This window comes from Myotis myotis, unplaced genomic scaffold (genome assembly GCF_014108235.1).
Source record: "Myotis myotis isolate mMyoMyo1 unplaced genomic scaffold, mMyoMyo1.p scaffold_m19_p_3, whole genome shotgun sequence".
In the NCBI taxonomy this organism is placed as follows: Eukaryota; Metazoa; Chordata; class Mammalia; order Chiroptera; family Vespertilionidae; genus Myotis; species Myotis myotis.
The window spans coordinates 104,911,120-104,934,451 of record NW_023416335.1 but is presented as its reverse complement, the minus strand read 5'-3'; the positions used below and the strand labels follow the sequence as shown (position 1 = coordinate 104,934,451).

Here is a 23,332-nt window from a genome sequence, read left to right as displayed (position 1 = left end):
GAGATGAGAAAGGGAGAGATGATGGGGAAGAAGAAAGGAGAAAATAAACAGTCAAGGGAAGGAGGGAATGAAACACCACAGGAAAGGAAACAGAAAGTTTACCATATTTGCTAGGATCACGAAACAGAAAGAGGCAAAAAATTGAGAATATGTGGGCACATGCAAACACACACACAAGGGACTTCTACTCATCTAATTTGATGTTGTCATTTCAAGTTTCACATACACTTAATTTCAATGAGATTCATACATTCAACTCCAATTCAGAAAGAACTTTCCTTTCTGATGCTCTTCTCACATTAACTGCATTCGAGGGACCCAAATGCCAAATTAGAAAAAAAGAGCAGATTACAACTGGTCCCTGAGGGCAATCTCTCTAGAGGTCATGAGTACTGAGCTGTTACCCAGTATAGTGGGAGATCCCCGAGGATGCACCATAAATGCTCCTTCTGTTGGTCACAAAGCAAGGTGCGTACTGCCACCTGCCATGCTTCTCTTTGACAGTTGAGTCAAGAGAGAGGTGGAATGGGACAGTGCCATTCTGCTATGAACCAGCCAAGTCAGTTAGGATAGAAATGTACTTTCTTGGTACTTTAGTTTTTATCTTTGGAGCTAAAGATAGAAAAAAATTCCTCACCCATTCTATAAAAGGCCTCATGCGGCATACACAGGGATACAGCTCTGGGAGAAGATGGTTGGAGAGGAAGCAGAGCTCCATCCTGTAAATTCCCAAAGCTTTGGAAGTACATGGGTAGATAATACCTCTCTGTATTTTCTGAGGTGAAAGCCCTTTGTCTTTAAATTCCATTTGGTGCCCCATTGGTCACAAGACCCAGCTTCTCAGCTAATGAGAACTCACCCGAGTCCCTCATTTTATTCTTGCTGTCAGAACCCAAGGGGTCTGCATGTGGCCCTGCCCTGTGGGATCCCTGTAATCAGTGCTTGGACCAGGCCATACAGTTGGGTTAAAATAAAGAACAGCCAGGAACATGGGGGAAGGGATACTATAGAAGGGAGGATGGCTTTTCAGGCAGCAAGAGCAGGTGCCACCTGATCTGAAGGACTCGGTCATTCCTGATGGGAACCTGCTTTCAACAATCTAACTGTATAATCTGCTTTGGCTTTATTACTATAAAGACAATCTATTTACAAGCAACAGAAAATGTGATATAGGCAGAAAGTGCCAAAAAGATCACCAAATGTGGATATGGGCAGTACACTATGTTAAACACAGAGTGCAGGTCACTATAGATTCACGGACGTTTCTAAGGCCAATTAGTTTTTATGGTGCTGGATGGGGCTGAATCACAGCAAAGTCACCAAACAGGCTGAATGTCTTAAGGAAGATAAGTCAAAGAGAAAAATGTTGGGCCCCTTTTCATCCTCCTGGCAACAAAGGGAAGAGAGTGAATCTTCTCCCTGGAGCCTTGAGGACTTATCTGCCAGCACTTTTCTTTCCCAGGGAAATGTTAAAAGGCACCATGGAGGGAGGTTCTGGGCATCTGAACCACTGCTGGGAGTTGTGATGTAATGTGAGGCTTTCTGCATTGGAGAAGCCAGTCTTAACTGGATGCGAGGAACTTGCAGCAGAACATATGGGGAGCATTGTAAGGCTCCTTCTGGAGTCTTCTCTGACTTCCTCTTGAATCTCTGTCTCATGTGCTATTTTGTACATGACCATTCATGAAGACTGGGACCAGGGATATGTGCCAAAGCCTGTCAGAGCAGCTCTATAACACAGATATTTTCATGTGGGACCTGCTCTTGGAGGCAGATTGTGAAGGCTACCAGGGAGCCAGGGTAGAAGGTGGGCAAGAGGCAGAATGGGTACCTTTACATGTACCCGAATCTTCTTCCTTTGATGGACACTGGAGCCACTGGCCTTGTAGTTCTCTGTCCCAGGGGCAATACTCCCCTTCTACAGAAGGGGGAGTCAGACACCCACAAGCACAGCAACAAGAATCCCATGTGGGGATAAACAGGGAGAAAAGAGAAGAATAAGAGTTATCTTTAATTGGAAGGCAATAACGTCCTGTCATTGTCTACACAGGCACTGAAGTCCACTGCTCAAGGCACACAGGCTAGAAGTCAAGAACAAAGGCCCAGTGTTGGCAGAATTTGCTGGTATGTGTGTTTTTCTATTTAAAGTCCATCCCCTGGTCTTGATGCCAGGTCCAGGTCTGGGAAATTAAGTCTGTGTGAGGGAAGGCAGGGCTAAATGCTCCTGCAAAGGAAATAGGCTGTGATCCTAAGCCATGTCTGGGGCTACAGGCCACCAAACATATTAATCATCAGATGGAGATAATGATGTCTGGAATGATATAAACAAAATACCTTTCCCCGAAAGAGCTGTGAACACGCTCAACCCCTATGACTAGCAGGGATGTAAGGCCAGTCATGGACCATATGCCAGAGACACAGCATACGGAAAAAAGAACCCAGTGTCAGGTTCCTGACCTAGGGCCTGCTTCCTTCTGCACATAAAACTGAGTAAGGGGGGAGGGGCAGTGCAACCTGGTGGGTTCTACCTCAGCAGAAGAACCAGGTGGAGAGAAACTCCTTAGGGAGCCTGAGTGCATGTCCTGCCTCTGACAGTTCATGCTGATGTGGGCACCTCAAGGTCATGTCAGCATGTGCTTTCTTTCTGCCTGCTGTGCCTAATCAGGCTTGGGGTCTTACAGTGATACAGCCCCCCGAGACTACTCAGTAACATGCATACTGGCTGGCAGGACTCTGTGTCTGGCCAGCACTTGGTCCTTGCTGTGCCAGAGAAAACAGACCCTGGGATGGATGGGGCAGCGGAACCCTCTAGTGCCAATTCCACATGCCCAGGCTATCCAGAACTGACTGCTCTTCTGATGGTTTGGAGGAATTGGTGCTCACCATGCCTCCTGGTGAGCATACAGGGAATAGTCATGGTATCGCCCTCAGAGGAACTCAGGTCTCTATCTGCCCATTTTCTTCTTTACCACCTATCAGCCAGGAGAGGGAAAGTATGACCCTCTCTTACACAGGCAAGAAAAGAACGCCCAGCAAGTTCTTCCTTATTCACTCAAGGACACGCAGAACCAGATATAGAGACAGAGTTGGGACATCTTGAGTCCAAACCAAGAGAACATTTCAGAGCCAGCCAGACCAACTCAATGCTGAAACTGATGCTTCTTCTCAGAACACTGGTCCAAACATGCTACTACACATCATTGACTAAACATTGTCCAGTGGGCCCCCAGCTCACAGCTCCCTCCTCAATGACAGCAGCTCTGAATGGATGTGAGGTTCAATCTTTGTAGCCTGCAATATCGAGGATTAGGTGTTAGGGAATTCTCTAAAAAGCTAAATTCCCTTTCTTTATTAAAATAAACCTCATTCACTGAAACTAAAGGGGAAAAAATAGAAAATGAGGAGAGCGGAATGAAGAACCTAATTTGACCCTCTTCCATCCAATTTCAACTCAGAACGTGCACAAGGGACACCATTTCCACTGTCGACAGTCTTCTCTGCCCCTGTATCTAAGGCCAGAGAGAGACAGGAAGGATGTCTCTGTGTAAGCACGTTATGTGACTCCAGCCAAAGAAACCTCTCATGCTCAGGCATAAAACAGGCTGCCTCAGTGACGGACAGGGTCCGGGATAGGAGAAGAGATTGCTTTCTGACCTTCACTAGACTCCTCCTCTTCCTCGTCATAGTCCTCCTCTCCCTCCTCCTCGTCGTAGTCCTCCTCCTCATTGTCATTGTTAAGCTCGTAGCTCTTCAAGGCATCCAGTTCCTCTTCACTCTTTCCTTTTAAAAGAGCATGGATCCTCACAGCTTCCTTCCAAGGAACGCCACCCAGGTCCGAGGTGGGCAGTGGAGGCTCCTCCTCCTCCTCCATCTCAGACTCAGAACTGCTGTGGGGAAACAATCACACAACCAAAGTGAGGGAATGACAAAACCATGAAGGAGATGGTTAAAAGCCACAGCTGAGGCAAAGTGTCCCACAAAGCACTGCTGGGTGGGGAGAGGACAACTTTGGAGAGACCAGCCTACTTCTCTGCTCAGGTAAGACACATGAGGAGATGGGAGGAGAGTGAACAGAGGGCAAAATGGCATACCTACATGGGAGCCATGATGACCTAACCCATGTGAGTGGACAGCCCAGTCTGGTGGGTGGCCTGTTTAGAGCAGTGATGGCGAACCTATGACATGTGTGTCAGAGGTGACATGCGAACTCATTTTTTTGGTTGATTTTTCTTTGTTAAATGGCATTTAAATATATAAAATAAATATCAAAAATATAAGTCTTTGTTTTACTATGGTTGCAAATATCAAAAAATTTCTATATGTGACACGTTAAGTTAGGGTTTTTCAAAATGCTGACAGGCCTAGCTCAAAAGGTTCGCCATCACTGGTTTAGAGTCTGGTCTCATGGAGGCCCTCAGAAGCTGCAGGCTGTGGGCCCATTTTGATGTAAACTCATGACCCCAGGAATCAAGAATGGAGATTAAGTCTCCTTTCATTATGATCCACTATTTGGTTTGAGGAACTCAATTCTACTTGACTCAGGTGGGTTGGAAAGAAGGCTCTCATGAGAGCCATGGTGAGGAAGGAGGAGCTGCCATGTGAGGCATGAATAAAGTCTTAACCACACTCTGGCTGGCAGGCAAGATGCAGGTTCTGGAGGGGAGGTATCACACTCAATTTCACAATGTTCCTTGAGTCCCCACCATGTGCCATGACTTGAGCTGGATACTGTGGGAAACAGGTAATGTGGCAGCAAAGGCCCCATTAACTGCACAGTACAGTGCAGGGACTGTGGGGGCGGGGTGGAAATACCCCAACCCCTGGGTCATCGCTCTTGACAAGCAGCTGCATTCCCATCACTGTTCCCTTCACAGCACAGCCTGGCTTAGTTTCAAATGGCAGCAGCACTGCCTGTGATAAACACTCACCATGACTTACACAAACCCCAAATGTGGAGCTCCACTCTTTAGGCACCACCCTCCTACCTGCTCACAGAGAGAAGCAGGACAACAGGAAGTGTAGGAATAAAAACACTTGGTGCCCTACAATGCTGTGGGGCTCCGTGGCAGGAAGAAAATCCCAAATGTCACTGCACAAGCTGTACAGTTTGCTCAGACCTGTTTTACGGTAGATAATTACCAGTTTTTTCCAGGAGATTCTTTTCTCTTAGAAATGTGTAGCTGACTGGGCTGGAGGAAATGGGCTTTCATAATAAAGCATGGTCCAACTTCTGGCATGATGGAGCCTCATAACCCAGGAGCATCAGGCATGGGTGGGCAGCTGGCCCACTTCCTGTGATAGTGGGTAACTCTTCTCTTAGCCAGAGAGGGGCCGATTAGTACACTGTGATGAGGACATGCCAACCACCACCAGTGCTATCACTGCCTATGGAGTAAAGAACTTAACCTGCTCAAAGAGAGGTTTGGTCCCTGCTCTCAGCTTCTGGGAGTTGAACTTAGCCTTAGAATGCCCTGCTGGGTGGGAATGCCCATTTTGCTGGGGGCCTTGGGTCATGGTGGATAGTCTACTAATGTGATTCAGGGTAAGGACTGGCCGTATCAGAAAGGCCAGCAATTTAGGGTGAGTGCTTTGGGTCATGCAGTGGACCTGGAGAACAACCACAACCACATGGTAAGTTGATCAATCAGTCAACCAATCAGTTTCAAATGGTAACAGCACTGCCTGTGATAAAGCACTGCCTAGTTACCAAGCCCCAATAAAAACTCTAAATGGGAAGTCTGAGAAAGCCAAGCTCCACGGGTATCATCACACATCACTATCAAGAAAATGACACTGGAATAATATTGTAATTAAGAGAAGAGAACCAAGATGGCGGCGGCATAGGCTAACGCCGGAGTTTGCTGCTTTGAACAACTACTTCAAAACTGAAACCAAAAAAACGGAAGGGACATCACCCAGAACCACAGGAACGCTGGCTGAGTGGAAGTCCTACAACTAGGAGGAAAGAGAAACGCATACGGACACTCAGAGGAGGCACAGTGCTGAAGTCAAATTCTGAGGTGCGGAGTGCGCGGAGCGGGCTCGCGGCGGAGGGCGCGGTTGGCGTTTTCAATCGGGAGGGAGTCGCAGACTCTGAGCTCCAGATCCGGGCGAGTCTTTAGGGACCCAGACTCAAACAGGAGAAGCGGGACTGTCTGGCTTCGGTCAGAGCGAGTGCAGCTTTCTCTCCGAGCTTTGCAGCGGGTGCTGGGACTCAGAGAGGCAGAGCCCCTGGGGACAGGACTGAGAGCCGCCATAACTGCTCTCTCCGGCCCACCCTGTTGATCCTGTGCGACCCACCCCGCCCAAGCCCTGCACACAGGCATTTGCCGGATAGCCTCAGGCAAAGGCTAGATTAGCACCTCCCTAGAGGACAGAAGTTCTCTCACTGCTGACACAGCTGATTCTCATAGCCACTTGGCCTGGAGGTCAAACCCTCCCTGGAATTAGCTACAACAATCAAGATTTAACTATAAGACTGCGAACAAAGACCACTAGGGGGTGCACCAAGGAAGCATAACAAAATGTGGAGACAAAGAAACAGGACAAAATTGTCAATGGAAGATATAGAGTTCAGAACCACACTTTTAAGGTCTCTCAAGAACTGTTTAGAAGCCGCCGATAAACTTAATGAGATCTACAAGAAAACTAATGAGACCCTCGATCTTATATTGGGGAACCAACTAGAAATTAAGCATACACGGACTGAAATAACGAATATTATACAGACTCCCGACAGCAGACCAGAGGAGCGCAAGAATCAAGTCAATGATTTGAAATGCGAGGAAGCAAAAAACACCCAACCGGAAAAGCAAAATGAGAAAAGAATCCAAAAATGCGAGGATAGTGTAAGGAGCCTCTGGGACAGCTTCAAGCGTACCAACATCAGAATTATAGGGGTGCCAGAAGATGAGAGAGAGCAAGATATTGAAAACCTATTTGAAGAAATAATGACAGAAAACTTCCCCCACCTGGTGAAAGAAATGGACTTACAGGTCCAAGAAGCGCGGAGAACCCCAAACAAAAGGAATCCAAAGAGGACCACACCAAGACACATCATAATTAAAATGCCAAGAGCAAAAGATAAAGAGAGAATCTTAAAAACAGCAAGAGAAAGAAACTCAGTTACCTACAAGGGAATACCCATACGACTGTCAGCTGATTTCTCAACAGAAACTTTGCAGGCCAGAAGGGAGTGGCAAGAAATATTCAAAGTGATGAATACCAAGAACCTACAACCAAGATTACTTTATCCAGCAAAGCTATCATTCAGAATTGAAGGTCAGATAAAGAGCTTCACAGATAAGGAAAAGCTAAAGGAGTTCATCACCACCAAACCAGTATTATATGAAATGCTGAAAGGTATCCTTTAAGAAGAGGAAGAGGAAGAAAAAGGTAAAGATACAAATTATGAACAACAAATATGCATCTATCAACAAGTGAATCTAAGAATCAAGTGAATAAATAATCTGATGAACAGAATGAACTGTTGATTATAATACAACCAGGGACATAGAAAGGGAATGGACTGACTATTCCTGGGGGGGAAAGGGGTGTGGGAGATGCGGGAAGAGACTGGACAAAAATCGTGCACCTATAGATGAGGACAGTGGGTGGGGAGTGAGGGCGGAGGGTGGGGCGGGAACTGGGAGGAGGGGAGTTATGGGGGGGGGGGGAAAGAGGAACAAATGTAATAATCTGAACAATAAAGATTTAATTAAAAAAAAAAAAAAAAAAAGAAAATGACACTGTCCCAACTGCATGAGGAGAGTGCATAGGAAGCTCTGCACCTGAGTCTTTCTGGACTCTGCCCTATGCTTGTCTTTCCTTGGCTGACTTCAACTGGTGCCCTTTCCCTGTGTAACACCTTTCAGTGATTCTGTGAGTCCTTCGAGCAAATTATTGAGCCTAGGGTGATTTGTGGAACTTCTACATGCCAGCTGGGTCAGAAGTAAGGGCATTCCAATGGGTTGCACTCCTACTTCTCAGGTGGGTAGGTCCTCATAGGGCCATGTTGGCTCTGCTACTTACCAGATGTGTGACCCTGAGCTGATTACTTAAGCTCTCCAAGCCTCAGTAAGGGGGTAGTGTTAGTACCAGCCTTGTAGGCATGTTGTGGAGATTAGGAACTCTACTGATTTTTATTGTGCTTGTGTTACCATCTGGGACTCTAGCCATTCATTTATTTGGTTACTCATTACACATTCATTCATTCAACATTTTTGAGCATCTACTGAAGCTCAGCAGTGGACACAGAAATAAAAAGAGCCAACTCCTTACTGTAAGCAGCTGTTTGGTGAATCCTACTTCATTTATCCATCCATTCACCCAACTAAAATTTACTGAATATCTTCTACTTATAATGCACTTCCTAGACATTGTAGGAAACATAAATGTGACACAGAAAAGATCCTTATTCTCAAGGGAGATAAGATGGAAACACATCATGATAAAATAAGGCAAAACATGACTGTAGTGGGATGGAGGATTGGTGGGAGGCAGTTTAAAGTGGGTAGATATAAGAATTTAGACTACAGACAGAAAGCTTGGGATCTGGATTTTGATTATTTTTCAGTATTTACTTAGGTATTATTTTTTCACCTAACCTTTATATTTTCATTTGTTTATTTTCTTATTAGTAAACAATGTGTAGCCCAATGTATGTCATTCAATAGATTTTGAACATGAAATAAGGATAAGAATGCTTCCTATGCTCATCTTAAGTCTTAGGTGGGCAGAGGGAAGGCCAACTTGGCTTTCTTATGTGCCTGAGTGGTTGCCCAGTGGCAGCAGGCAGGACGAGATGCACTGCAGCTTCCTGGGAGGGGCCTTACTGCAGCCCTGTCCCTTGTACTCATGAGGAGGGCTACACTGCATAATGTGAGCAGTGAGGCTGCCCTTAACGCTATGAGTGCCACAGTGGCTAATGACAGCTCAAGGGCCCTGGGAGAATAGCAAGTGAGGCACAGAGCATAAAAAAATAGGACGGAAAAAAGAATAGGACGGAAAGGTCAACCCTTGCCTCTCTTCATAAGTGGCAAGCTCTCAGGCCATTTCTGAGAGGTCTTTGCTATATGCATCTGGAAACTGAGACAGATAAGCCGGTCCTGGCAGTCATTTCCATAGGATCTTGGGAGTAATTTTCTGGGTTTGACCAGGTTCCATATATCACACAAGATTTCCAGTGTAAATTCAGTACCTCAAGGCTTATTTTACATACCTGCCTGCTCCTAGTGTCTGAATTTCTGAATCTGGCCTTTGAAGAGGCTGGAATCTGTAGGACACCCCCACCCTCCTTGGACTACAGCCTAGAAACTTTAAGTAGGGAGAATCACTATACGAGAGCAAAGCATAATAATGACAACCAACTCTTCTGTCCTTTAGAAAGGACAAGCGACCTCCTAGGACTCAGCCTCCAAAGAGAGATGAGGGCCAGGAAATCCAGTCATCAAGATCAGCTCTCTGTCATAACAGGTATCTGTCATTTTTAACGATATATTGTTCCATGTAACAGTTTGATTTAGGTTGGATTCCCCTGGGTCACCAAACAGCCAAGATGGGCAAGAAATATAAGGGACCACACCATAGAAATCCAGGGCAGGGTCTGCCTAAGTTCTCAGGTGTCAGAGATGGTACCTCTGAAACTTCTTGGTAAAGTGTCCATGAGAAGGAGCTGCCCCTTTCAGTTAGAATAATATCTAGAAAAAATCCTCCATGCTACAATTTACACCCACTCACTCATCTCAAAGCACCTTCCCTGAAACAACTCTCAGGTGTGTTTTCCTCTCTTTGAGGCCATGACGGGGTCTGGTGGGAGGAAGCAAAACAGCTGGGTACATGGACTAGGTTCTAACAAGATGAGGTTTACTCCACAGAGGTTATGCTAGTCTAGGAGGACACATCTCAGGACAACAATAACACTGTGCCCTGGTGACCTACTCAGGCCCTGCACACATATTAGCTCACAGAACTACACTATAACTCTAAGACATGGCTACTATAATTATCCCCATTTTTTTTTTTATTGCTTAAAGTATTACAAAGGGTATTACACATGTGTCCTTTTTTTTTTTCTTCCCCGCCCTTGACAGTCCCCTGGCCTCCCCTAACCCCAATTATCCCCATTTTTATAAATGCAGAAACTGACATGTAAAGATGCTGGGTCATTTGTGTAAGAAATCAGGGTTCCCCTCAGCGACCACACCATCTCATGCTGTGCCCTCTTGAGTGGTTCTCCAAGAACCCAAGAGTTTTTTAGCCACTAGCAGCTGTCAGGGTAGCAAACCAGGAGGAGCAGCAGCAGCAAGTCCTGGATGCCTGGGTCAAACCTCAGAATGTGGAGACCAGGGATTTGGGCAGGCTATGCTATGAATAAACCAAGCTATTGTATGTAATTTCACTTGAAGTTCCTGGATGTTTTCGAGGGAAAATGGGGAATCATGGCTTTCACTTTTAAATTAATGTACTTATAATCAGTGAATCTCTGTATAATCTTTTTAAAAAAATATATATTTTATTGATTTTTTACAGAGAGGAAGGGAGAGGGATAGAGAGTTAGAAACATCGATGAGAGAGAAGCATTGATCAGCTGCCTCCTGAACACCCCCTACTGGGGAAGTGGCCGCAACCAAGGTACATGCCCTTGACCGGAACTGAACCTGGGACCCCTCAGTCTGCAGGCCAACACTCTATCCACTGAGCCAAACTGGTAAGGGCTCTGTATAATCTTCTGTCCTGCTTGGCCACTCTTAGATCCCACCCACTCTGACAACCATGTAAACACTCCTCAGCTGAGCAGACTACTGGGGATGAACATCGTCCAGCAATCTTTTTTTACATGGTGGAAATTTAATGCATGCTAAAACTGGCATTTTCTCAGTAATGACTCATATTACTGCTTCTGTTGGAGGAGGGGTGTGGCAGGAGAGAGAGAGGAACAGTCAAGAATTTCCACATATTTAAGGTCAGCCCTGAAGGAGAGGCTTTTCCTGGTGGTGTTTCTCAGATGGAGGGTAAGGCCCTGTGTGCTGGCCTGTCATAGAATTCTGGGGCACCAGACGGGACAACCTTGGCTGTCCCATTTGGAGCTGTCTGCTCCAGCTCTTACTGACTTGTTCTTTAGAGCCAGGAATGTATAAACATTAAAGATTTCAGCAGAGGGGCACTGCACAAGCCATCTTCATTGCCTGAAGCAAAGTCTTCCAGATAAGCAATCAGGGAGAAACAAAACAAAAATCATAAAGCCAGTTTTCTCTGGTCTTTGGGCACTTGGTCTCTTCCAAAGAAAATAAAAGTACTATTTCCAGGATCTCCTTGGGAAGATGCTCCCACTCCCTTACTCCAAAAAAGGGTCATAAGCTGATCAGGCCTGAGCTAGAGTCTCCAATTGTGTGAACTGACTCACGAAGCCCATGGTAAGAATTACCCAATGTTTGTTAAAAACAGATATTCCTGGCCTCCATCCCAAATCCACTATATCTGATACTCCAGGGGAGGGCCCAGGAATCATCTTTTCACTGAGTGTCCCATGTGGTGTTTTCATCATGAAAATTTTGAGTGGTGGACCTCAAAGTGGGGTCTCTAGAACACAGCATCACTGGAACCTTTTAGAAATAGATATCTTGGGTTCTGCCCATACTGACTGGATCAGACACTGCCCAGCAACGTGTGGTATAACAAGTCCTTGTGGCAGTTCTGATGCAGGCAATTTTTGATGAGCACTTCCCTACAGCAAGTGGTTTTGAGCCAAAGCCAATTTCTGGCAGGTAAACTACTTAAGGAAATGAATGGAAGAAGCCCAGCCTGTCCCTCCTGGTGAGGAGCACCTACATTGTGTGTGGAGCTGAGAGCAGTAACAGTAACTGTTGCCAGTGAGTCAGTGCTCACTGGGTGCCAGACACTGTCAGTTGCTTTATTTGATTTAATCCTCAAAACAAACCCATGAAGTGTGCTTTGTAGTTGAGGAAACTGAGGCACAGAAAGACAAAGTAACTTGCCTACATCTAGCAGAGCTAGGATTAAGTTCTGATTTGACTACAAAGTCATGTTCTGAAACATCACTCTGCACTGGTCTCCCATAGTAGACACCTGAAGTTCTTTAAACTAGTCAAGAGTGAGTTTCTGGCCCTGGCCGGTACGCTTAGTGGTTAGTGTTGGCCTGTGCACCAAAGGGTTGTGGGTTCGATCCCCAGTCAAGGGCACGTACCTGGGTTGCAGGTTTGATCCTCAGCCCTGGTTGGGGTGTATGTGGGAGGCAACCAATTGATGTGTCACTCTCACATGGATGTTTCTCTCTCTGTCTCTATCTGTCTCTCTCTCCCTTCCCTCCTCCCTCCCAGTCTCTTTAAAAAAATCAATGGAAAAAAATATTCTCAGGTAAGGATTAACAACAACAACAAAAAAGTGAGTTTCTGGATTGGACTGCTTAATTCCTTAAAACTCTGTCATTTCTCATTTTTAAGACCAACACCTCATCAAGGAAGGACTGAGGGCTGAAAATGCACCTAACTGCCTGGTGCTGCAGGGAAGATGGAAAAAATATGTGCCATTGCTGGGGATGCACTCCCTGTACCTCACAGCTTTCCTGTGGGAAACAAGGCCAAGTCTCCTGCTCCTTCCTCAGAGCATTTCACCTTTAAGATACCATGTTTTCTTCTGTATGCAGCTAATGCTAGTTGTTTCTTTTATTTTTTTAAACTCAAATTTAAGATAAAGGCATTTATTGTACTGTTTGATGTTAACTGATATCATATTCTTCTATTCTACCCATCCAATCACACCCTGCTATAGAGGCATGACTTAGCCTTCCTGGAATGCCCTTCCTACTTTGTCTCAACTTGCTGCCCATTAGTTTCCAGTTTATAAATGACAGCGGAGAACAAGTTATTCCCGCAGGAAAGTGATCTGGCCCATACCTGAGGCCATGCCACCAGCTCTGCTTTGACTGTAAACAAGGACTCTTCCTCATAGATGCAGCAGGGAGTGGTATGTCTCTATGGGCAGGGATGCATGACAACAACATGCATGTAGTGATGGCTGCGGAAATGCAGGTACCAAGGGGGAGGCTGCCCAGAATGCATGGAAGAGCTGTTGGTGGGGCCAGCCCCAAAGGCAGTCCATCCAGAGCATGTCTGGCACCAGGGATGAGGTGCTGGACTGCAGCTGAATGGAGCTCTTCCAGCAAACAGCTTCGTAAAAACATTCTTTGAACTTGAAAAAAAAAACTGTTTTCCTTATCCCCACATGTTCCCTTTCTCATGGCTACAAAGAAGTGTGTGTCCATCAGTCTGGGGCCATGGGAAGTGGTCCCACTGTGACAGCTCTGCAGGCGAGTCTGGCCAATACCAATATTATTCCATCTTTTTTAAAAAAAAGTTATCTTGTTTGCATTCCTTTTTAAATGTTTGTTTCTCTTTTATATTGCTATATATTTGTTTCTCTAGCTCCTTGATAATCTTCTATTGAGCACTTTGAATCCTTCTGTACTGACACTGGCAGGCCTGGGCAGGTAATAAGAATAAAGCCCTTGGGTAAAGACAGCAAACACAGGGGTGTGGAAGGGGTTGGAGCATGCATGTTCCCTAAAGGCATCACTCAGCTAAACATAATTAAAACACTGGGACTGGCCAAGAATAAAACCACTGGCTGCTGTGTGTGGCTCCTGGGATACAAATATTCTGCTCCTCTCTTTATGTATAGGGGAAAGAATAAAGCCCAGAGAGGTGAGGCAGCTTTCCCAAAATAGCACAGTGAGATGATGGCTAAGTTAAAACAGAAGCCAGCTATTTCACCCCTGGTGCTCCTTCCACGGAACCACTAGCTCCCAATAGCACACTGCTTCAGATCTGCTGTTGTTTCTGTGTGGGATTCTTTTCCCTCCATTATGGTCGTAAACAATAACCTGAGGGCAGCACCTGTGTCTGTCATTATTTTTTCTGTTACCTTTTCAATGAATAGCAAAGTGTAAAGTGATAGTAGGTGTTCAATAAATACTTACTGAATCTCTGAATTAAGTCATATGGATTGTGATCTTTACTGGCTAACAAGATGAAGAGAGAAGGATCTAAATGGAACAGAGGAGGAGGAATCAGCAGGCAGCAGGGAAAACAGGAAGAATCTTGGACCCAGAAAACATGAGTTTGAATCTTAGTCAATCCTTAATCCTTATCTCAGTCACCATTACTACTTTACCTGTATAGTGACAAGATATATATTCTTGTCTACTTTACAGGATTCCTGAGAGGATGACCAAGTGAGGTGATGGAGACGGAAGTCCCTTGTAAATGGTCCAGCATTATGCAAAGTAATAGACAGTGCTTACATGTGCCTGAGCACCGGCAGACCTTGAAGAGATATTGTGGGTTCAGTTCCAGGGGACTGAATTAAAGCAAGTATCACAATAAAGTGAGCCATAATCTTTGTGTTGGTAGAGGGCCTTGTCTTCAATTTGTGAAAAAAATGCAACATCTGTGAAGCACAATAAAGCAAAGTGTAATAAACGAGGTGTGCTTATACTGTTTTAAACACTTTATACATTATTTAAACCTCACACCAATTCTGTGAGGAAGGGGCTAGCATTGCCCTTGTTTCACAGATGAGGAAACAGAAGCATACAGAGGTGACAGAACTTGACTAGTGTCACACGGCTGGTGGGTGGCACAGACAAGATTCAAACCCAGGAGTGTCTGGTTCAGATCCCATGCTGTTGGCAGGTGCTATGCTGCTTTCCCCAAGTAGGGCAGCATGTTTATCTGGGGAAGAGGCTGCTGGGAAAGACACAGGTACACGCAACACACAGGAAAACCAGGCCTCAACTCCCAGCACAGGCTGACCTGCTGGCCACGTCCTCCTCCAGGCCCTTGTCTAGCACACTGCTCAGGTTATGCTCAGCTTGTGTCTCCTCAGGCACTTCCTGTAGCTCCTCTGCCTGCTTCACAGACAGGCGGTAGTTCTCTAGCTCAATCCTCTCAGGAGTGCCCCTCAGTCGCTTGGCAATGCTGGGCTCCTCCAGGCCATTCACACTTGAACCTGCAAGATAAGCAAAAAAGCAAAGTCCTATGACAAACGATAGGAACTGAATCCATGCTGTGTGCATGATGGAGGTGCAGGGAGGGAGAAGGCACTGATGGAAGGGATATCTAAGCACCCAAGGCAGCCGCTGCTCATTTCAGTGAAAGGAGGGACAGTGCCCCTCCCCCCCCATGCAGGCCAGGGAGCCAGAGGAGGGGTATAGAAAGTCAACAAGGTCACGGATTTGATGGAGGCCAGGCGAGAGCCCTGGTCTGAGAGTGGCAAAACTTCACTAAATATGAGAAGTAACAAGACTGCACTTCAAGGGGAGAGCCACTGGCTCTCCTATATCATCTTAGGGTGGTGGTGATGGAGACTTGAGATGAACCTTGAGGAAGCTCTAAAGCACCTTTCACTGAAAAAGGTGAGTTCTTCCAGTGCCCCCACCCTTGATGTAGGATCTAATCAAGGTTCCTGCACTGCATCTGGCTGGTTCACTGAGGTGTCCAGGCTGCTTGTTTTGCTAAACATCTCCCATTGTGGATTTGTCTGTCTTCCCATGATTAGATTCACAGTGAACACTTGTTTAACAAGAATACCATGTAGGTAATGCTGTGCCCCTCTCACTGCACCTGGTCAGGATAGATACAGTCAGGCTGCCTCTTTCCTGGTGACACTGGCTAAACTGCTTGGTTAAGGTGGTGCCCACTCATTTCTGTGCTGTAAAGAGATACGTTCCCCTTTGTAATTGATAAGTAATCTGTGTGGTGACATGTAGAAACATGGAACGATCCTGCTTCCATCACCCTTTCATCCACTGGCATTAGTATCCATTGGTGATCTTTGCCTAGTGATTTTAAATATTCTAACATTCCTTCTCCACTAGCGTTCTTTTGTAAAGAACTTTTCCCATTTCTTTTTATTTTTTTGAGTACCACTATGGACTCACATCTGAATTCTTAAATGTTGTATCTATTATCACCACTTAGTTTCTGAAAATCTAGAACAGTTTCTGTCTCCCTTACACCATCACTAGTTTTTGATGCACCTCATTAACCCAAATTTAAAAAATTAATTATTATTATTATTATTTTAATCCTCACCTGAAGATATTTTTCCATTGATTTTTTAGAGAGAGTGGACGAGAGAGGAAAAGACAGAGAGAAATATCAATGTGAGAGAAATACATCAATTGATTACCTTCTACATGAGCCCTGACCAGGGCCTGGGCCAGGGCGGGGCCGGGGAGGAGCCTACAACCGAGGTATGTCCCCTTGACCAGAATTGAAACCAGGACCCTTTGGTCCACAGGCCGATGCTCATCCACTGAGCCACACCGGCTAGGGCAAAAATGATTTATTCTTTAATTTGCTCACTGTAATATGATGTAGCACATAGGTTTAGGGTCAGACAAATCCAGGCTAGACACCTGACTCCACCAGTGACAGGCTGGAGGATCTTAAGAAAATTATGTAACAACTAAGAACACGTTTCCTGATGTATAATAAGGATGGTGTCATCTCCCAGGATTATTATGAACATGGAATGAAATTATATACATATAAACATGTATGTGTGTATGCCCCATACATATTATCTTCCTCTTCTACTTAAGGTTAGTAAATGGGCAGTATTAAGCAAATATGAGTTAAGTGATGAATCCAATGTCCTACTGGACATTTTCACCACCAATTTGTATGAATTCTTGCGTAGGTATGTTGTATCCATTTGTTCTGGACTGCAAACAGTTACTTGACAAAGAAAGATGGGAAGAGAGTTCTGGGCAGAAGCAGCAGTATCAGATAAGTCGTGGAGAACATGTTCTGGAAACCTGGCACATGGTGTACAATGTGCTAAATCTCTTTGTAATATCATTAGAAAAAACTTTTTATAAACCCAGGTAGTCACAGAATAAAGTCTTTGTGCATCTGCAGAATTACCAGGGTCTTCCAAACAGCATCTTTCACATTTACTAGAGAATCTTTACTGAAAAGCAAGATCCAGGCATGTTCATTTACAAATTTAGGTAGAACGCACAACAATAGGGTCTGGGCACCAATCCTTGGGTTTGCTTGTGCCTGTGCACATGCCTACTGTCCTAGTCGCTGCATCCTTAGAAGTAGGTAACAGCAAAAAAGAGGCGGGAAATGGCAGATGGATGCCACCTTGACATTCTGCCCTGCCATGCCCCAGCCAGCACAGGCACTGACTATGCTGCCTCATAGCATTTCCAAATACTGGTTTTCCTGTCCTCTCTCTTTCTCATCAAAACCCAATATGACAAAGATGAGGATAGGATTCCCTGACTCTAAAACCATTTGAGTCTTTCCTTCCCATCATGTATTTTTGACAACTGTCCTTAAATAGAAAGCAGATGAGAAAGGGAAATAAATGTGAAGCAACTATACAAGCACAAAATGTTGCAGAACTCCATAAATATGAAAGAAAACCCAGTATTTCTTTTGGGTGGGAGAAGAAAAATAGAATAAGAACTTTCACTTCCGAGAAAACAAACAACTAACCTTATCAATTCATAGCTAAGCAATTTCAAGGTAAAGTAACAAAACACATTCAGGTAGAAAAACACTCAAGAACTGATGTCTGTTTTAGTGGGTGATGCATATTGTTTGCTAGGTATTTTACTAGAACCTTGGTAAACAAAGCAGAAAAAAACATTTTACTCTTAAGGAGCTGTAGGCTAGTCTCTGGAGAGACAGTCCTGTATAGGAATCATTTCAGTCTGATGCAGCTATCAAGTATTATGACTTATGGAAACATGTGGCAAGATGAGAATACATAAAATGGCAGTTTAGTCTACCCAGGGTATTCAAGGAAAGGGTACTGGAGGAATATGGAGTTAGCCTGGCCAGCTTAAAAAAGTTCTGTGAGTCCTAGCTAGTTTGGTTCAGTGGATAGAGCTAGTGTGTCAAACTCGGGGCCCGCATGCGGCCCACAACGAATATTTTTGTGGCCCAGCCAATATAATGGTATGTAAAAAATGTTTTAATAATAATTTCATCACTTACTTTTTACAATATCCTGTTATACATAATTATTAATAACGAACTACAACATTTTCTAACGACTGATTACTATACTCATGTTGCATTCATTTCCCTTATGTGCCTATGTGCAGGCGCACCACTTCTCTCCACTAATACTAGCAGTGAATATTTTAGCAGCCGATTGCCATGTCATTAGTCTTGGACTGACTTGTCTGGTATGCGTAACAGGAAATATTTCGCTTTCGGAGAACAAGAAAAATAGGTTTATTTGCATTACACTTATTAATTTGTGCAGTTATTCAGTGCCTGTTAAGTTAATGTTAAAAAATATTTTTATTAAAATGTTCTACTATTTTATGTTAATGATTACTCATTTATTTTAGTCCTTTGTATTCAGCATGTCTCTATGGAAATAAAACTGTTTCTATGAAAATGGAAGCTTTTGTTTTTTTGTTGCCCACATCAACTTAAACCTTGTTTGTTTGGCCAGTGTCAGCCTTTGAGTTTGACATGCTTGGGATAGAGTGTTGGCCTGCAGACTGAAGGGTCCCAGGTTTAATTCTGGTCAGGGGCACATGTCTGGGTTGTGGGCTCGATGATTCGCTCTCATCATTGATGTTTCCATCTCTCTCTCCCTTCCTCTCTGAAGTCAATAAAAACATATATTTTTTAAAAAAAAGCTCTGTGAGGTAGGTAACAGCTTACAAATGAAATAACTGAAGTTCACAGACATGAAATAAGCTGCCCAAGGTCACAGAGCTAGAGAACAGTGGGGCCAAGATCTGAGTCTGAGGAGGGCAGCATTATTTTAGAAGACTACCACAGTGTCCCTTGACTTAGGATATGAAAGATGTGTTTTTATAAAGAGTCCTATTCTTTTTTTTTTTTTTAAATATATTTTATTGATTTTCACAGAGAGGAAGGGAGAGAGATAGAGAGTTAGAAACATCGATGAGAGAGTAACATCGATCAGCTGCCTCCTGCACATCTCCCACTGGGGATATGCCCGCAACCCAGGTACATGCCCTTGACCGTAATCGAACCTGGGACCTTTCAGTCCGCAGGCCGACGCTCTATCTACTGAGCCAAACCGGTTTCGGCAAGAGTCCTATTCTTATCCCCTACAGGAGTGTTCACCATAATCTCCTCCCTCTTATATTGCAATTTTCAAGATGAAGGACAGAGAACTTCATGCGAGAATCTTACAACAGAGAATCTGGCATTTGGAGTCACATGTTGTCCTACTCCCAGTGTTACTTCTCTGGAGTTTCTACAAGTTCTGAGGACTTTTTTTTTTTTTTTTTTTTAAATATATTTTATTGATTTTTTACAGAGAGGAAGGGAGAGAGATAGAGAGTCAGAAACATCGATGAGAGAGAAACATTGACCAGCCGCCGCCCGCAACCCAGGTACATGCCCTTGACCGGAATCGAACCTGGGACCTTTCAGTCCGCAGGCCGACGCTCTATCCACTGAGCCAAACCGGTTTCGGCAAGTTCTGAGGACTTATGAATCATCAAGCAACGGAACTTGGCAGCCAAAGCCCAGAGTCTGGGGTTTGAGGAGGGAAAATGTTGATTTATTCTGGGATTGGCTATAATAATCAAAAAAAGCAATCAGAGGCACTCAGAACTATTCAGATTATTCACACATCAGTACCACAAAGAAAGGAAGCTTTGGGCCATGAAAACAGTAAGAAGTGTTCCATCAGAGATTTTGGGAAAATTGAGGTGGAAGACAGAGTCAGCTCACTAGTCTAGTCCTACCAGGCCCTGGGTCTAACCATGCAGAACTAATCTTATCCAGAGCTTGCTGCAACAGGGAGAGCACTGTAAGATGTTCCTTTGGGCCAGGCCCCTGTGGAGGCTGTTTTCCCAAGAAAGATAGCACTCAGAGGATATTCAGCAAATATATGAAACTCACCAACTGCCAAAATATGCTTAACATTACTTGCCCATAACCTCAAAAATGGGAAATTAAAGAAATTAACAAAATGAGTATCCTTTATTATTTTTCCTGAGCAAGACCAGATGGTTACAACAAACACCAAACCTCCCCCTGTCCCTCAGGGTCCTCCCTCTCTTATCAACTAATGGAAGAGCCTAGGAGAGCAGAGGGAAAAAAATGACAGATGTAGGTTTGGCAAGTCAAAGTTTAACCAGTGGGGCCAGGGAGCTGGCCAAAACCCACTGGCCCCTCCACTTCACATACTAGTGCAGGAACAACCACACAGTGGCTTTCCAGCTAAAAGTGAGATGAAAGATTTGGAATAATTCCTAAGGCTGGTTCTTCACTAAGTAAGGGCAGGCAGATGTCAGGTCATTGGAGGCCAAGTCCAGCTTCACACATACCACAAGGAAATAGCTCCTGGGATCTGGGTAGCATTCTAAATAGGAAAAAAACTCTGGGCCTGGCCTAAAGGTTCTGTTTGGGAACAGCTGCTGCCTGCATGACAACTATATTATCCTGAAAGAAATATTTTTCCTAACAGGACAACCTGCACTCAGCTGATGTGCAAGAGTTGCCAAAAGCCGTCATTTGTATCTATCTGATTCCTTGAGAGACATGAGGGACTATAGATGATACTCAAGAGTCCTCAGCAGGCAGCTTTTCTCCCCCTTCCACTCCTACAGTAGTAACAAAGCCCCAGTAACAGGAGTGAACTGCTGAGGACACTGTAGGACTTTGGGCAACGGTGAAGGGTACCATATAAGAGATGGGGACAACTGAAGGCCTTTTCTCACCTTGCTTATATTAATTTCTGGCCCGTTTTCTTTCCATTTTACTTTCCTTCTTTATAAGCTTGGGAAAGCTTCCATGAAATCTAAAAGTTTGACAAGGACCTAGGAATGGGCACAGTGAACTGAGATTGATTTTCATCACATTCCCCATATCTATAAATAGGATGAATGCTAGGGTTAATTCATTCAACCATTCATTCAACAAATACTTATTTGCATACCTGCTTCTAGCCAGGCACTGTGCTAGGTGTTCTGGCATGCCAGTGAGTAAAAGAGACTACCCCTCTGTCCTTGGGAAGCTTGCATTCTCATGGAATATGGTTACCACCTACCTGCCAGGATAGACAAATCATCCAGGGTGTCAAAAGGTGTGAACTGTGGCCATGTTCTAAGAAGAAACATGGAGAAAAGCACTCCTGCCACTTTAGAATAGAAATTCTCCCTTACAGTTGCTCTCTTGCTTCTGTTTCTTATCAAAAGTTACCTGAGAGGACCTCCAGGTCTCTCCCCTTGAAGTTACAAGTTGGACATCTGTAATTAATAAAGGACTCCCTGCTCAACACACAAATACATCTGAGGAATCAGGGCAATGAGACATCTGAAGGTGTGCATATGAGAGTGAACAGGGGAGGTGGGATGGAGGAAAGGCAGAGATGGGAACCACACATGCAGTTCAGAGCTTACTGTGCTCTCAGCAGATGTGATTAGCAGTGAAGGGTCAGGGTGCAGCTCCCACAGGGCAAACTGGAGAGGCAGAGACAGCAATGGGGACTTGGTGGCTGGCACACATTGAGGCTGAGCCCAGTATCAGGGCAGAGCAGCAGTGGTAAGGGTGGCAGCTTTCCACATATCCCTATCATTGCACAGAGAAATCCATAGTCTTGGGAATCCACCCCCTGCTCACTTCCTGTGGCCTGCCTGGCATTAAAATCCTTACTTGGCAGATGGTGAAAGGGCAGAAACAACTTTCCAGCGTAAGTGGTCTGTTCTCATTGTGGTTAAACCCACTGGAAAAAATAGAGCCACAGATGCATGAACTCCTTTCCCAGTGCCTACCCCTTTTATACCCATTACAGTGGAGCCTGGTAGAGGCTGCTGGGTCATCTCAGACAGAGCAGCTCTGCTAGCAGCTTCTGGCTATAGGAAAGAGGCGCTGGGAACACATAGGCCAGGAGACCCATAGCCTGTCACATGCCACCATGGGCGTGGTGCCCCGAGACTGAGGTGATTAGCTCATAGAGGATGCCCACCTCCTTGGGTAATATGAGGTGTTGTCCAGGGCCAAGGTGACACCACCCCACAGAGATCCCAGAAGCCCCAGTAGTGTAGATAAGAGAAAATAAAATCTAGTACTTTAGCACCACCTACTGGAAAACAAAAGAAAACCCCTACTTATCAACTTGCTAAACCAGCGGTTCTCAACTTGTGGGTCGCGACTCCTTTGGGGGTCGAATGACCCTTTCACAGGGGTCGCCTAAGACCATCGGAAAACACATATATAATTACATATTGTTTTTGTGATTAATCACTATGCTCTAATTATGTTCAATTTGTATCAATGAAAATACATCCTGCATATCAGATATTTACATTACGATTCATAACAGTAGCAAAATTACAGTTATGAATTAGCAACAAAAATAATTTTATGGTTGGGGGTCACCACAACATGAGGAACTGTATTAAAGGGTTACGGCATTAGGAAGGTTGAGAACCACTGTGCTAAACAGTGAAGTCAAATACTTTAAAAAAAAAAAAAGAAAAAAAAAAGATTGCATCCCCATAACTGCTCTGGCAGAAAAATAACCCACCAAACACAATGAATAACAAGGTAATAGGGAGTTCAGATAGAAAATAAAAAACCTCCAGAAAATAAACTTAAATACATGGAAGACTGTAATTTAAATGATAGAGAATTCAATATTGCAGTTCTATAAAAAACCTCAAGATATAAAACTCAGAAAAGCAAGTCAACAGCTCAGGAATAAGGAATAAAATAAAGGAATGAAAGGAGTAATTCATCAAAGACATTGGAACTATAAAAAAGAACCAAACAGAAATTCTGGAGCTGAAACAACTCAATAGATGAGATGAAGAATGAACTAGCAAGCGTAGGAAATAGAGCAAACCAGATGGACAAAAGACTTAGTGATATGGAAGATAGAAATCTAGAAATGGCTCAAATAGGAGAGAGAATTGAGAGTAAACAAAACAAAACAAAACAAAAACACACACACACAAAAGAGAAGAAAGGGAAAGGGAACAGAGAGCATATTCAAATAATCCTTACAAGAATTTCCCAAACCTGTGGAAAGAACTGAACCTTCAAATCCAGGAAGCTAACAGAACACCTCATTATCTCAATCCAAAAAGGCCTTCGTCGAGGCATATTATATTAAAGCTGTTCAAAATTAATGATAAAGAAAGAATTCTCAAGGCAGCCAGGGAAAAGGAGACAGTAACTTATAAAGGAAACCCTATTAGATTGTCATCAAAATTTTCAACAGAAACCCTATAAATGAGGAGAGAGTAGAGTCAAATATTCAAATTATTGAAAGAAAGAAATCACCAGCCAAG

At 44.3% G+C, this 23,332-nt stretch overlaps 1 protein-coding gene across 4 annotated transcripts in view; it reads right to left on the bottom strand.

Annotated features, from left to right (window-relative positions):
* Positions 1-23,332, bottom strand: part of MICAL3 (microtubule associated monooxygenase, calponin and LIM domain containing 3) — a 269,337-nt gene that overhangs the window by 60,714 nt on the left and 185,291 nt on the right. For 3 of the 4 annotated variants that reach the window (XM_036301483.1, XM_036301486.1, XM_036301484.1), the window contains 2 exons: positions 14,832-15,027; positions 3,655-3,887 (listed from right to left, as the gene is read on the bottom strand). In XM_036301483.1, coding sequence (XP_036157376.1) covers positions 3,655-3,887; positions 14,832-15,027 — 429 coding nt within the window. Of the gene's footprint in view, positions 1-1,831; positions 1,919-3,654; positions 3,888-14,831; positions 15,028-23,332 lie in introns of all 4 variants that reach the window. The other variant, XM_036301482.1, reaches the window with a different exon arrangement.